General features: G+C 36.1%; 4 protein-coding genes across 4 annotated transcripts; 3 read left to right on the plus strand and 1 right to left on the minus strand.

Annotated features, from left to right (window-relative positions):
• The first annotated feature begins 334 nt into the window (after nt 1-334).
• Nucleotides 335-3,862, plus strand: LOC125223207 (histone-lysine N-methyltransferase ATXR3-like protein). Its single transcript, XM_048126230.1, has 6 exons — nt 335-925; nt 1,444-1,654; nt 2,162-2,359; nt 2,739-3,021; nt 3,099-3,261; nt 3,339-3,862. Exons 1-6 carry the CDS (start codon nt 455-457, stop codon nt 3,525-3,527), a joined length of 1,515 nt encoding a protein of 504 aa, XP_047982187.1. The 5' UTR covers nt 335-454; the 3' UTR covers nt 3,528-3,862.
• A 1,881-nt stretch (nt 3,863-5,743) lies between these two features.
• LOC125185468 (uncharacterized) lies at nt 5,744-6,363 on the plus strand. The gene is made up of 2 exons (XM_048081997.2): nt 5,744-6,072; nt 6,168-6,363. The coding sequence occupies exons 1-2, from the start codon at nt 5,763-5,765 to the stop codon at nt 6,227-6,229; spliced, it is 372 nt and encodes a 123-aa protein (XP_047937954.1). The 5' UTR covers nt 5,744-5,762; the 3' UTR covers nt 6,230-6,363.
• A 2,239-nt stretch (nt 6,364-8,602) lies between these two features.
• On the plus strand, nt 8,603-9,793 carry LOC125222133 (uncharacterized). The gene is made up of 2 exons (XM_048124601.2): nt 8,603-9,376; nt 9,506-9,793. The coding sequence occupies exons 1-2, from the start codon at nt 8,681-8,683 to the stop codon at nt 9,683-9,685; spliced, it is 876 nt and encodes a 291-aa protein (XP_047980558.1). The 5' UTR covers nt 8,603-8,680; the 3' UTR covers nt 9,686-9,793.
• A 320-nt stretch (nt 9,794-10,113) lies between these two features.
• Nucleotides 10,114-11,478, minus strand: LOC125222135 (uncharacterized protein At5g01610-like). Its single transcript, XM_048124603.2, has 3 exons — nt 11,338-11,478; nt 11,056-11,110; nt 10,114-10,629 (listed from the first exon to the last, which is right to left on the minus strand). Exons 1-3 carry the CDS (start codon nt 11,422-11,424, stop codon nt 10,259-10,261), a joined length of 513 nt encoding a protein of 170 aa, XP_047980560.1. The 5' UTR covers nt 11,425-11,478; the 3' UTR covers nt 10,114-10,258.
• Nucleotides 11,479-12,512: the final 1,034 nt, after the last annotated feature.

Genomic DNA, 12,512 nt, shown 5'->3' on the forward strand with positions numbered 1-12,512 from the left:
CTACCACATCACTACGTAATTCATCGAATAATGGAAGGATAGGATAACTGATAAATTTTCATGTTTTATGATTTATTTATCATATTTAGAAAGCATGAGATAGATCACAATTTCATCATTTTCTATAATTTATTTGGCAATTTGTCCTATGACTTGTTGTATTGAATGGTCAAGATGTGGGCCACTTTAAGCCTATTGATTAATTGGGCCAAAATAGAAATGTAATTGGGCTGGAGCCCATTTATTGAACTGAGCTCAACAATCTCTTGGATATGCCGCCGGTTTAGAATCGTGCAGAACAAAAACCCTTTTTTGAGAGGGTTTTAGTTTAACAAAGTGAAAATGAAGATATCCGTAGGAATCTAACTGGAGAGATAGCCTCCTTCCTCAATCCCCTCATCCAATTTCGCAGCTCTGCATTTCCTCTTTTTTCTTCATTCGAAATACGGTGTTAATGGCGTCGATAAATTTCAATCCGTTCGGTGACAACTGGTTCAAATCCCCACCTAAGTTCCCAATTCCGTCAATCAACCTCGTTTCCTCGCTCTTCAAACCGCAGGGGAGAACCCCAAACTTCGCCGCTATTTCGAATCCTTTTCCGAAGAAAGCGCAGCCCGAGGCGGATGAGAAGCCCGGGAAGTACACGCAAATGCTGGAGCAGTTCTACTGGGAGTGTGAGAATTTACCTGATTATCGACATAGGCCTGAAGTGGAGAAGATTTTGCAGGAAGACCCGATTATTGAGAAGAAGGAGAACCCGACCCAGGAAGAGATTGAGGAGAATGAGCGATGGTGGGCTGAGTTCAAGAGCAGCCCGGTTGTGCAGTTCTTGACCCGAGCTGAGGAGATTGCTGATAAAATTAATGAGCTGGAGCTGCAGGAGAATTCAGTTCCCTACAAGAAAGAGGATAAGAAATATTGGCAGGTAATTTTTTGTATTATTTTTATTTGTGTTTTTGTAGGCTTTCTAGTAGCCGTAGTTCTTGTTAGGGATTGGTTTAGTAATGGTGTGTGTGTGGCTGTGTGCGAATGGAAGAATGAAATTGGACTCAATTAATAGTAAGACGTACTAGCATGGATTGTGCATTCTCGAAATGGTGATTTGTTATTGTTAAAGTGATAGATTTTGAAGAATTGTCTTTTGCTAAAAGCTAGCTGGTTAATTTTCAATGTGGATTGTTTTTAATGGTGGTTTAGTTGCTAATTTGGTGTAATGATAGAAGGTGTAGCATAGATTATACTACTTTTTTTACACTTTACATGCTATTGGTTGTATATGTATTACTCTGTCATCAAAATTAGTGTGTTTATTGGTGGAGTTATGGTTTCCATTGAAGTTGGAGGGGGATTTTAATTGAAAGGTATTGAGGTAACACAATGCTGTTTCTTGTTGGAGTTTTACATAGTATCTGTCGTAATTTGTAATTCATTGTGATTGTAAAGGCGGTGCCCAATGTGATTGGGCTGGATGGGAGGCCAATGCCAAGGAAAGCTATAAAAACTAGGCAGGAATCGGATGATAAATTCTGGGATTTTGCTAGGCAGTTCTTCTTTGGACTTTGGGGGTTCAGGCAACGGCCATACCCACCGGGTAGGCCAATTGATGTTGCTCAGGCTATAGGTTATAAAGCACTGGAGAGGCGCTACTATGACTGTAAGTAGAAAGTTATCTATATTGCACTCACTTTGGCTGTTTTCGTATCTCAATTGTGGCAATTCGTGGATGTTGGGTATGCAATTTCTAAAAGAGACAGTGAGCTGTGTGTATGTTCTGTTTGAGAATTAGTTGGATTTTAGGTAATTTCTTTAGCCCTCTTTGGGAAATTTTTAAATATTAGATGATGTCTTTAGCCAATTGTTGATGTATCATAGTATAAATTTGTAAAGCTGAATTAAAAATATTGAGTGGTAATGCAAGTAAGTCCATGTTAGAACTTGGATATCATCTTTTATCAAGCTAAATGAGTGTGGTCAGTGTATTTTTACATTGGATGTAATTTTCATCATTTGTTTGTTTTCTTCTGACAACTGTATTCTCTCTTATTCTTTTTTTGCATTCTTTTCTTTCATTTGAGAGGATTGTTTGATAAATTGGTATCGGGCTACATGCTACAAGTCTATCGTTCACTAAAATAATGGGTTTATATTTTTCTAATCTTAGTTATCATGAAAACTGGTGGGTGGTACTATAAGGACCGATTGGGTCGTTCAAGGGGACCAATGGAATTGATACAGCTGAAAACTGCTTGGGGTGCGGGGATAATTGACAAGGATACTTTTATCTGGGGCGATGATCTGGATGAATGGGCGCCTATTAGCATGGTCTATGGTCTCGAGCGTGCAATTGCTACTTGGGAAGGTTCGTGATTCCTAGTTTATTAAATATTATTTCTAGTTTCCCATTGTTGAGTTTATTAAATATCTGCTGAACTCTGGATGAGCAGTGCTAATCTTTATGTTGTACTATATCACTATCATTTACTTTTAGTGCATAGTGCTATTCAAATTCTTCAAATAAAAATACTCCATAGTTAGCTCTTTCACCATAGAGACATGGTTTAATAGTTAAATAGTAATGTATTAAGGGGCTAAAATGACATGTGATATGTTAAAACATAATGTCTCAAACTTTTTACCAAAGCTAGTAAGTTACCAATTGGCTATGTGAATAAAAATGTCATGAGAGTTCGTTTATAGAGACTTACTCTCTAATTGGCTATGTGTGGCTTGATTTCCAGTTAGATTAGGTGCTGCTGCTACAGCTGCTATTCATAAGTTACAGAAAGGAATTCCTCCATGGGTTCCTCTCAAGGGGCATGAAAAAAAAACTTACAAGCAGCTGCAAGACGAAGCATACGAGAGCAAAAGGCGTGATTTGGCTGTTCTAGAGGCTAATAATGGTGTTTGGCCTGGTGTCAGAATCCCAAGCCATGCTCTGTTTTTATGGGCAAGTGGCTCTGAATTGACAACTCTTCTTGAAGAAGACCATATGCCTAATAAATATATTCCGAAAGATCTTAGGTACCGTTATTTTGCATTTTATGGGGAATTTAATTTCTTGGAATAGCATTAGTAAGTTGATTTCCTTTTTTGGGCAGACGGGAATTGGCTAAAATTATCCCCGGGTTGAGGCCATGGGAGGTTCTCAGCATCGAACAGGCCATGGAAAATATTGTTTTTGGTGGTAAATGGCACCGTGTGCCTCTCGGATCGTACACAACTGGACCACCATACATTGCTGAATGGAACAAAGACGTCATGGTAAGTTCCACCCATCTATCTAGCATCCCGTTTATTTTGCACCTAAACCTGGAATCCTAAACCCTAAACCAATGCAGAGACTTTTTGAGATTTTCCACAATCTGAGTGTTCAAACATACCAAAAACTGGAGAAGACAATCCCAGGTTTCGACCAGATCATGGAAAAAGTCCAAGCCGATGCTGCTCAGAAAGCTGAAAGAAGAAAAGCTAAGAGGGCTGCCGAGAAGAAAGAAAAGGAGGAGCGGAGAAAACTGGAGAGTCGATAACAAAGCTAGCTATGTACTGCCATTGCTTTCTTGCTCTCAGTTAAGTTCTCCCCTCATCGATGATTCTCTGTGCTTACCTTCTCCCTCTGGAGTTCTGTTTCTTCCTTAGCAACGGCGAGTCGAGATATTGTGGGTCTACACTGATCATGTAGTAGCTAAGTAGAAGAGATTTTAGGTTGAGGAATACTGTAAATTCTTGTTGATAGAGCACAAGTTTTGAACTTGCAAAGATAGCACTGACTTGTCTTGAATTTTTTGAATATCTCACATCTTTTGTGCTCTTCAGCATACATGTTCATCGATGGGTTAATATTGCAATATCGTCCTTTATTTCATCTTTTATTTCATTCTTGATTGTAACTGGTAGATGGTTTGGGTGGGGGTAGGATGCGATTTTTTTAGTAATTCTTTTCCCAAAAATTACATCTATAAATGCACACATAATTCATTTCTAATTTCATTTTGTTTGATATTTTTATCTACATTTCTATTGAGAATTCCCATTCTACATTTTGATGGATACTAGGAAAAAATTGACGATATGTTGAGAAAATAACAAGTTTATGAATATGATTGCTTTCTTATTGAATAAATTTGGTCACACTAGTACTGATAGATTATTACGAGCAACTTGTGAATTTAAGTAAATCGGGGATGGATCCCCTGCTGTGGTGGTAAACACAGCAGGGGCTGCTGTGGAGTCATACGCTGTCGTATTGGTTCAATTACTTTATCTATTTCTTGGCAGTCTAACCCTTGATGGGATAGTATTCATGATATATTTGATCAATGATTTAATTAATATTTGCACACCTCCACACCTCCACTAATAAAATCAGTATATTTAATAATTTGTTAAGTAGTAGTAGTAATTCCTTAGTAGTATAAGTAATAATTTCTTGAATATAATATTTTAGCAATTTAAGTTTAATCGTTTAAAATTATTTTAACTAGTAGTGCTATTATAAGATAATGTAATATCAGTAGATTATTTTAAACCACAATTAACTAGAGCTTATAGGTAGCAATAAGGGAGTTGTTAATTTCTTTCTAAATTGTTTTGGACTAAAGATTTATCGAATTTGAAAACTCTATTTATAATTTTCGTGATAATTTCTATTCAATCACATATTTTTGTTGAATTTTGACCAATTTCATAACTTAAAAACATGACTAACATTTTAATATTTTTAACTGTTTCATGATTGTCAAAAAAATATGATATGAATTTATTTCCATTTTAAAAATTATAAGATCAGATTTTTTTATAAAATATTAGTTTAAATCACTTACAATATTAATTCTCAATTATAATATACTAATACCACACTAAATATAGTTTAAAGAATAATACAAAGGGAGTTTTAATTACGTTTTGAAATTAATTTTTAGTGTAAAATTAATATATTATAATTGATATTACTATATTTAAATATAAAATGACTTTCAAAATTTGATAAACTTTTACTTGAAATGTAGTATTATACAGTATAATTTATACTCCTGATAACTCCAAAGGCAGCCGGTAAGCTCTAATTATTGTTTACTACAATGATTTTAAACAGTTATTTATTTATATTATATTAATTTATCGTAATGTTAATAGTTAAATAAAATCTAATGACCATGCAATTCAATACAAAATTCTAAAATTTTAAATAGTAAAATAAATAATCCATAAATTAAATGAGTAATACCCTTAGTTTGTCGTTATGTAAATAAAATTTATTAATTGTTCAACTTAAATTTACTCCTTAGAATGTGGATTAGTTAGTGCGCTCTATGTTGAATCCATTTGAAAATACCAAGGCTTGTCAAAGTTGAGGCTGGAAACGACAGCGTATGACTCCACAGCAGCCCATGTTATGTTTACCACCACGATAGGGGATCCATCCCCCACAAGGTACTGTGTTTTAAGCACAACCCCTTGCTGTACACAGCAGGGGATCCTTCCCCAAGTAAACCATAGTAGTATTTTAATCACGAGTTAAAAACAACCACCACTCAACTTTAACAATGGGAGTTAACAAAACAAAGGTAGAAGTAATAAAAATAAAATAAAAAAATAATAAGAGCACAACATTCTTGGAGTACGAGTAACCGACCTATCAGAAGGTGGCAACGAAATCAAGACAGTGTCACGTGCGCCAACATCAATGGATACGGAGTGGTCTCTTATTTTTATCAGAAACACTTGTCACTCTCTCCAAACTCCAGACTCCAAACTATAAAACCATGATTTTCCTTTCTCAACAAAATTCAATGTGTGAAAAGATGGAGAAAGGCACCACAGATATCACAGACATAGTTTTCTCCCAACAAAACAAGGAGAGAGAAGAAAAAGTAGAAGAAGAGAGCATTGCTGGTAATCCTAAAGAAATTGAAAAAACAGAAGAAGAGAAGAATTGTGGTGATGATTCAGATAAAAATGGAGGGGTGTTGAGTGGTTTGATTGCAGGTATTTTGCATCCGACTCAAGAATCAGATGAGACTGAGACTAGTTTGATGGATAACATCGTGTCTCATTTGCCTGCGCCGCTTTCTGGTACTTTATCTTCAATTACTTACTCCTATTTCCTATCCCATTTCATTTTTTCACACACACACTACAGCTTCAAACTGTATCTTTTTCTGGTGCAGATGATGCAGCTCCTGCTACAGAGGAGGCTTCTATTTTAATTCATGCCATTGTTCATGATTAGTTTTTTCTATTTTTAGACTGCTTTTTTTTGTATTTCATTTCCACATTAAACTCTGCCTTATGTTTTTTTATGCCAGAGTTTGAGATTGTAATTTGTGGCTTGTATTTCAATGGAATCGTAAACAATTTCTTAAATTAATGAGGAGCTGAATAAAATAGAGAAAAATTACAGTATAAAGCGTTTTACCATTTTAAAAAATATTGAAGGAGAAAAACATTTCTTAAATACTACTCCTAGTAATCTTTTGTTGTTTCTTTTTTGGGTGGTGGGCCTTGTGGAAATGGGCTTGTTATCGTAGGTAGAGCCGAGGGGCCCAAAGTGTTTATTTGGACAGATATGATGCGATAAAATGGCCCGAAAAATTAGATTAATGGGCCGGGATGGCCCAAAGAATAATAGAGAAAATCTTTGGTGAAACTCACTTCACCCTCCAAATTATTTCCAAAAGTTTTGATATTTTTGAATAATGTCATTTAATATGCGTGGCATCGAACCTAAATGAGTTTGATTATAAGTAAAATATAAATACATAATCTGACTAGGAAAATCTTGAGCCATTATTTAAAAGTGTCTTAGTTTTTATAATATACTGTTTGCAAAATGCTTAGAACAAAAAAAATGTCAAATAACAAAATAGTAGTAATACAAAACAATTTAGAATAGAAACGGAACCACTATGTAAACATCATTATTCCTCGGAAGAATTACAAGTTTATCACGAATCTACGTAGATATAATTTCTTCTCTATTTCACTTTTCAATCAGCTCTTTCAAAAAGTTGAATATACCAGTGATCCACAAGCCAATCCAAGTGCAATTTTCCCAAGAATAACGTGAAGAATCAGATCACTTCTGCAGCTAGCGATGAATTCGACTCCATTTTTTTGTCGAGTTTCCGAGAAAAGGGAAGGGGATCTAATCTTGAAATGAGGACATGAAATTCTGCATGCCTATTTTCTTTTGAAAAAAACGTAGTAAATGAATCGAGCTATTCATAGATGCCTTTCCACACGTCGATGTTGAATTAAACAAACTTATTCCATTTTTCTTTTGAAATAAATGGGAATATAAAGGGGGCGATCGAGAGGTGTTGGTAGTGAGATTACCGCTGATTGAAAAGGCGTGTGGATAGAACATGCCATGCCCTATCTCTATTTGTCTCTATTTGCATCAACCTTTTTTCTTGTCTACATCAACGGATTCCGCTGCTTTCCCCTTCAAATTTATAATATATACCCTCTTCTTCCACCAATATAGTACTCTTACTTTTTGGTGGCTTAGAATTTTAATTATGTGGATTTGAAAAGGTTTATGGATTCTACTTTTATATACTCATTTCGTTTCACAGTAGTCCAAACGTTTTATTTGGACACAAAGATTAAAAAATGTACTCCCTTAGTCCCAACTTAATTAAGAGTCCTAATTAGTTATGACACGAGTTTTAAGAAATGTAAATAAAAGTGGGTTGAATAAGTTAGCGGAATATGAGTCTCACTTATATACATTACTTTTATAATAAAATGTGAGTGAATTAAGTTGGTGGAATGTGGTAAAAGTAGAATAAAACTTTTAAGTTGGGACGAACAGAAATGACAAAACAGGACTCTTAAGTTAGGACGGAGGGAGTGAGTGTTTAGTGAGTTAAGTGCAAAAATTACAAAATACAGATAAATATAAATACTCCCTCCGTCCCATAAAAGTTGAGTCGTATTCCTTTTTAGTCCATCCCAATAAAGTTGAGTCATTTCCTTTTTTAACTAAAGACAAAACATCTAATCACTCTTACTTTATTCCATCAATTACTTTACTCTCTCTTATCTTTCCTACTTTTTTCATCTCTCCTATTTATTTAATATAAATTCTTAATCTCCGTGCCCAAAAGTTTTGTCTCAACTTTTATGGGACGGAGGGAGTACAATTTAGTGCAGAAATATGAATACAATAAGTGTTTAGTGAGTTAAATAAAGTGGGACAAATATGTGTATGAGATGTCCTACAGCATTTGTCTTAGCGGCAAGGAGCTTAGACATTAATGTTTGAGATATCGAATTAGATATTATTGTATGAGGTGCCGAGTTCGAGTCCTCTTCACAACACATGTCTTTTACTAAGATTAATAAGTGTACTAAACGCATGTTAATGTCGGATATGAGTTCTTATAATGCGTGGAAAATGTAAAGTAAGAGTGAAATGAGAGATGTAATTATAGAGTAGCTAAAATAGCAAAATGTGACATGTAAAGCCACTATGGTTTGTTTTGGTTTATACTCCTATTAAACAACTTACACTTATTCTTCTTAAAATGAAGAAATGTAAAGCAAACATATCTTGAATCGTGATTCTGTCTCCCAAGAATTCGAAAGCGATCGATATATCTCCAATGACTAATCCTTACTTCTCACCCTTTAAAAACCATGATCATTTTCCCCATCTTCTCCATCTTCCTCCACCATGGCAGCCACCGCGGCGCCGGCACCAGTCCACGACGGCCTTGAATTCTGGCAGTTCATGATTGCCGGCTCCATCGCCGGGTCCGTGGAGCACATGGCCATGTTCCCAGTGGACACTCTCAAAACCAGGATGCAGGCCATCACCTCCACCGCCAAAGCAGCCTCCTCCCTCACCCTCCGCCACTCCCTCGCCTCCATCTTAAAACTCGAGGGCCTCGCCGCCCTCTACCGCGGCATCGCAGCAATGGGCCTCGGCGCCGGCCCCGCTCACGCCGTCTACTTCTCCGTCTACGAGTCTTGCAAGAGTTTAGGAAATCCCAACAGCCCCGTCGCTCACGCCGCCTCCGGTGTGTGCGCCACCGTGGCGAGCGACGCGGTGCTGACGCCCATGGACGTGGTGAAGCAGCGCCTCCAGCTTAAAGGAAGCCCTTACAAGGGCGTGTGCGACTGTGTGAAGAGGGTTATGGTGGAGGAGGGATTCGGGGCGTTTTACGCGAGTTATCGGACGACCGTTGTGATGAACGCGCCTTTTACGGCCGTCCACTTTGCTACGTACGAGGCTGCCAAGAGAGGCCTGATGGCGGAGGGAGAGGACGAGAGTTTGGTGGTGCACGCGGCTGCTGGTGGCGCTGCCGGGGCGTTGGCTGCGGTTGTCACCACTCCTCTTGATGTTGTCAAGACTCAGCTGCAGTGTCAGGTTTGTTTGTTTGTTTGTGGATTGTGTTTTTAGTGGGCTTTTTCACAAAGTGAACAATCTCAAACTAATACTTTATGTTTACTAATGTGCAGTCGATGATCTTAATTGTTTTTTTTTTGGTGATGGTAGGGCGTGTGTGGGTGTGATCGGCTTTCGAGTAGCTCGATTATGGATGTGATTGGGATCATCAAGAAGAAAGATGGGTATAGAGGGCTGATGAGAGGTTGGATTCCTAGGATGTTGTTTCATGCACCTGCTGCTGCTATCTGCTGGTCTACTTATGAATCAGTCAAGAGTTTTTTCCATTGATGGAGGCAGATATATATATTGGTGTTTGGACAAAGTTCATGAATTTGGTTGGAGACAAGTTATTGTCTTCCTATAAGTTAATAACTCATAGCTTTGCCTGCTCCTGCCTATTGTTGTGTAATTATGTTGTACAGATATTGTTCAGCTGGAGAAAAAGGGTCAATGAAGAAACAGAACATGTCCATATTAATGCTACTCCACTATGCAGAGAGGTAAAGCATAAATTTATTTTGGTAGGAATTATACATTCTAAATTTTGAGTTTGAAATTCTAGGATAATCATTTCAATATGTTTTTTATAAATAAATAATTAAATACTAGTACTGTAGAATTTTTAATCCAATATCTTTGTTCTTGGACATTAATCGCTTATTACTATGACATGGGATTTTGCATAATGATACACACACAAGTGGAGTAATACACAATGTATGCAAATTCAAATTGTACTATTGACTATTCACATAAGACCAGACCAACATCATTCACTTGACAGAATTCTAACAATCCTTATAGGAACTCACAAGAATTTTCTAGTTTGAAGGGCTTCTTTGGGGGAAATCTTGGGAACAACTAGAACTTTCCACATACAGTGCCATCTTTTTCAACTTCATAAACAGCTCTACTCCTAGATCTTGTCACAGTGGCTTGGAAATGGAGGTTGGTTTTGTCGGAGGTGATGCAACTCACCTTCATCCAAACAATCACCTTTGTCTTAATCCCAACTATTTCGGACAACTTCCCTTTCTCCATACAACCGCTCACTTCCGTTGCGAAACGCAGCACGGATTGATCCTTGTACCCAACTTCACACACTTTCGGAATGTAAACCTTTAGCTTCTTTGTCTCCTCGTCAAAATCGTAGCTCGTTGCATCACGGGGGAATATTCCGATTGCGAGATCGTACTCTTTTAAGAGCTCCGGTAATGGTTTTTGGACCTTTCCTGAAAAGGGATGTTAGTAATCTAAGAAATTCCGACAACTTCGTGACTAAAAAAGAATTGTGGAGGTCTTTTCAATACAAAAAACCGAGGATTTACTGTCACATTTTTTATATCGTTAAACATTAGAAAATCCTACAATCTTGATTAACGACGATTACTGTGTTGCGAGAAAGTATGTCTACAAGTAAAAATGTCTACATTGGTTACCATAAACAATCCATCCGTAATATAGAGAATTGACGAATTGCCGACAGATCAACAACTGAAAAGCTTATTGTACGGGAAACGTTTGTAGGAAATGTTACTAACAAATGACCGATCCTATAAAACGTCGATCGAAGCTACAGACCGAATATTTTGCCGGGTAATAAGCTAATTTTAATAGAACACAATATGGTGTCAATCATAAGGGAAAAGATGTCTAACCTTTGATCGTGTTAACCAACCACTTGGTGCCTCCTTCAATGCTCGATGACAATGACTAACGAGACAAAAGGAAACAAAGAGATTGTTATAGAAATTCCTCAAATTAAGCCACAATCCAATAAATCCAATGGGATATTTAATGTATTTCATTATACATCGTATGTTGTTCTTCGAATTCCGAAATGAATCTCAGAAAATGCAATCACACAACATTAATCGTTTGCATAAGATCATGAAAAATTACAAAATAGAGAAATTCTGATAGAGAATTGGGGATGTTACATTGCCATCCTTTCCGACAGAGCCAAACTCATTGCTGGCTTTTTGTTTAAGCCAAAACGAACTAGCTTTGCTGAAAACTTGATCCATTCATACATACAAAAACTACAAATTTTTTCACTTTTAAGCAAAAAAGTTCATTTCTTTTTCTCTCTTGTATGAAGGTCTCTTTGTCATAATGATTATAATCCGTTGCTATTATCCACTAAAATGTACCGGTAAAATTGCGTGGAACTCAATGCCTACATAAATAAAGATGTTCATTTATGCACATAAAAAATGTGTTCATATGAAAATATAAATATGTATTGTGAAAAGGAAAAAGATAGTACTACATGTTTTAACGAATTAGATTTATAATCATGCAGAAAAAAAAATTTAGGGGTATAATGCGATGTGGTTGTACTACTACTATCGAGGTTTCGAACCATCGATATCTTCTATTTTTAATTAAATCTCAAATCAATTGATGCAAAAAAATGATAAAAAATAAATAAATAAATAAGAAGTCTTGGGCTGGCCGCTGGAGCAATCAAATCACAAAAAGTCCAAAGATATTTTTAGCAAAGGATTGAAGAATTAAAATCCGTATCCCAATGTCTGCTATAATTTTTGTCGACAAGCGGTACACCGATTCAAAATGGAGTATACAATAATTTATTCAATTGAAATATATTCAAACTAATTGATATATATATATATATATATAGTAGTACCAGTAGTATTAATCTCTAGAAATATACTATATCAGTTGATATTTTTGCACCTATTATTTATAGTAGTATAGTTTAAATTTTAGGGGCCCAAATAATTCAAAGCTCTATCACATGGAGTCTTAGGCTGGCTACAGCCTCATGCAGACATTATTCTGATCCAGAGTCCTATATTTAGCACACCCATGGCGAAGAGCCAATTTTCCTTATTTAGCCATTTAAATCATTTATTAATTATTACTCTCATTTGTATCACAATATTTCATTGCTTTAGTAAAAATAAGTAAGTTATGAATAATTGATATGGTCGAATACCCAACTCATGTAGTATGTAGAACTATTATCTTGTTAATGATAATTCCAGTGAATTTACTTTCGGACGCTCAGTTGAATAAATTGCAAATAAAAATATTTAATCTAACATTAAATCACAAGTATAGCAAGTCTAGTCATTTCTTTTTCCAA

Source organism: Salvia hispanica, chromosome 1, assembly GCF_029641045.1.
Source record: "Salvia hispanica isolate PSC_SH4W2 chromosome 1, Shi_PSC_v1, whole genome shotgun sequence".
In the NCBI taxonomy this organism is placed as follows: domain Eukaryota; kingdom Viridiplantae; phylum Streptophyta; class Magnoliopsida; order Lamiales; family Lamiaceae; genus Salvia; species Salvia hispanica.

Coding starts and splice junctions, on each gene's coding strand:
- LOC125222133 (XM_048124601.2), top strand. CDS start 8,681: ATGGCAGCCACCGCGGCGCCGGCACCAGTCCACGACGGCCTTGAATTC. Junction 9,377..9,505: donor AGACTCAGCTGCAGTGTCAG/GTTTGTTTGTTT, acceptor TGGTGATGGTAG/GGCGTGTGTGGGTGTGATCG.
- LOC125223207 (XM_048126230.1), top strand. CDS start 455: ATGGCGTCGATAAATTTCAATCCGTTCGGTGACAACTGGTTCAAATCC. Junction 1,655..2,161: donor GGAGAGGCGCTACTATGACT/GTAAGTAGAAAG, acceptor TTCTAATCTTAG/TTATCATGAAAACTGGTGGG. Junction 3,022..3,098: donor TATATTCCGAAAGATCTTAG/GTACCGTTATTT, acceptor TTTTTTGGGCAG/ACGGGAATTGGCTAAAATTA.
- LOC125222135 (XM_048124603.2), bottom strand. CDS start 11,424: ATGGATCAAGTTTTCAGCAAAGCTAGTTCGTTTTGGCTTAAACAAAAA. Junction 11,111..11,337: donor CTGTCGGAAAGGATGGCAAT/GTAACATCCCCA, acceptor TTGTCTCGTTAG/TCATTGTCATCGAGCATTGA. Junction 10,630..11,055: donor GTTGGTTAACACGATCAAAG/GTTAGACATCTT, acceptor ATCCCTTTTCAG/GAAAGGTCCAAAAACCATTA.
- LOC125185468 (XM_048081997.2), top strand. CDS start 5,763: ATGATTTTCCTTTCTCAACAAAATTCAATGTGTGAAAAGATGGAGAAA. Junction 6,073..6,167: donor TTTGCCTGCGCCGCTTTCTG/GTACTTTATCTT, acceptor TTTCTGGTGCAG/ATGATGCAGCTCCTGCTACA.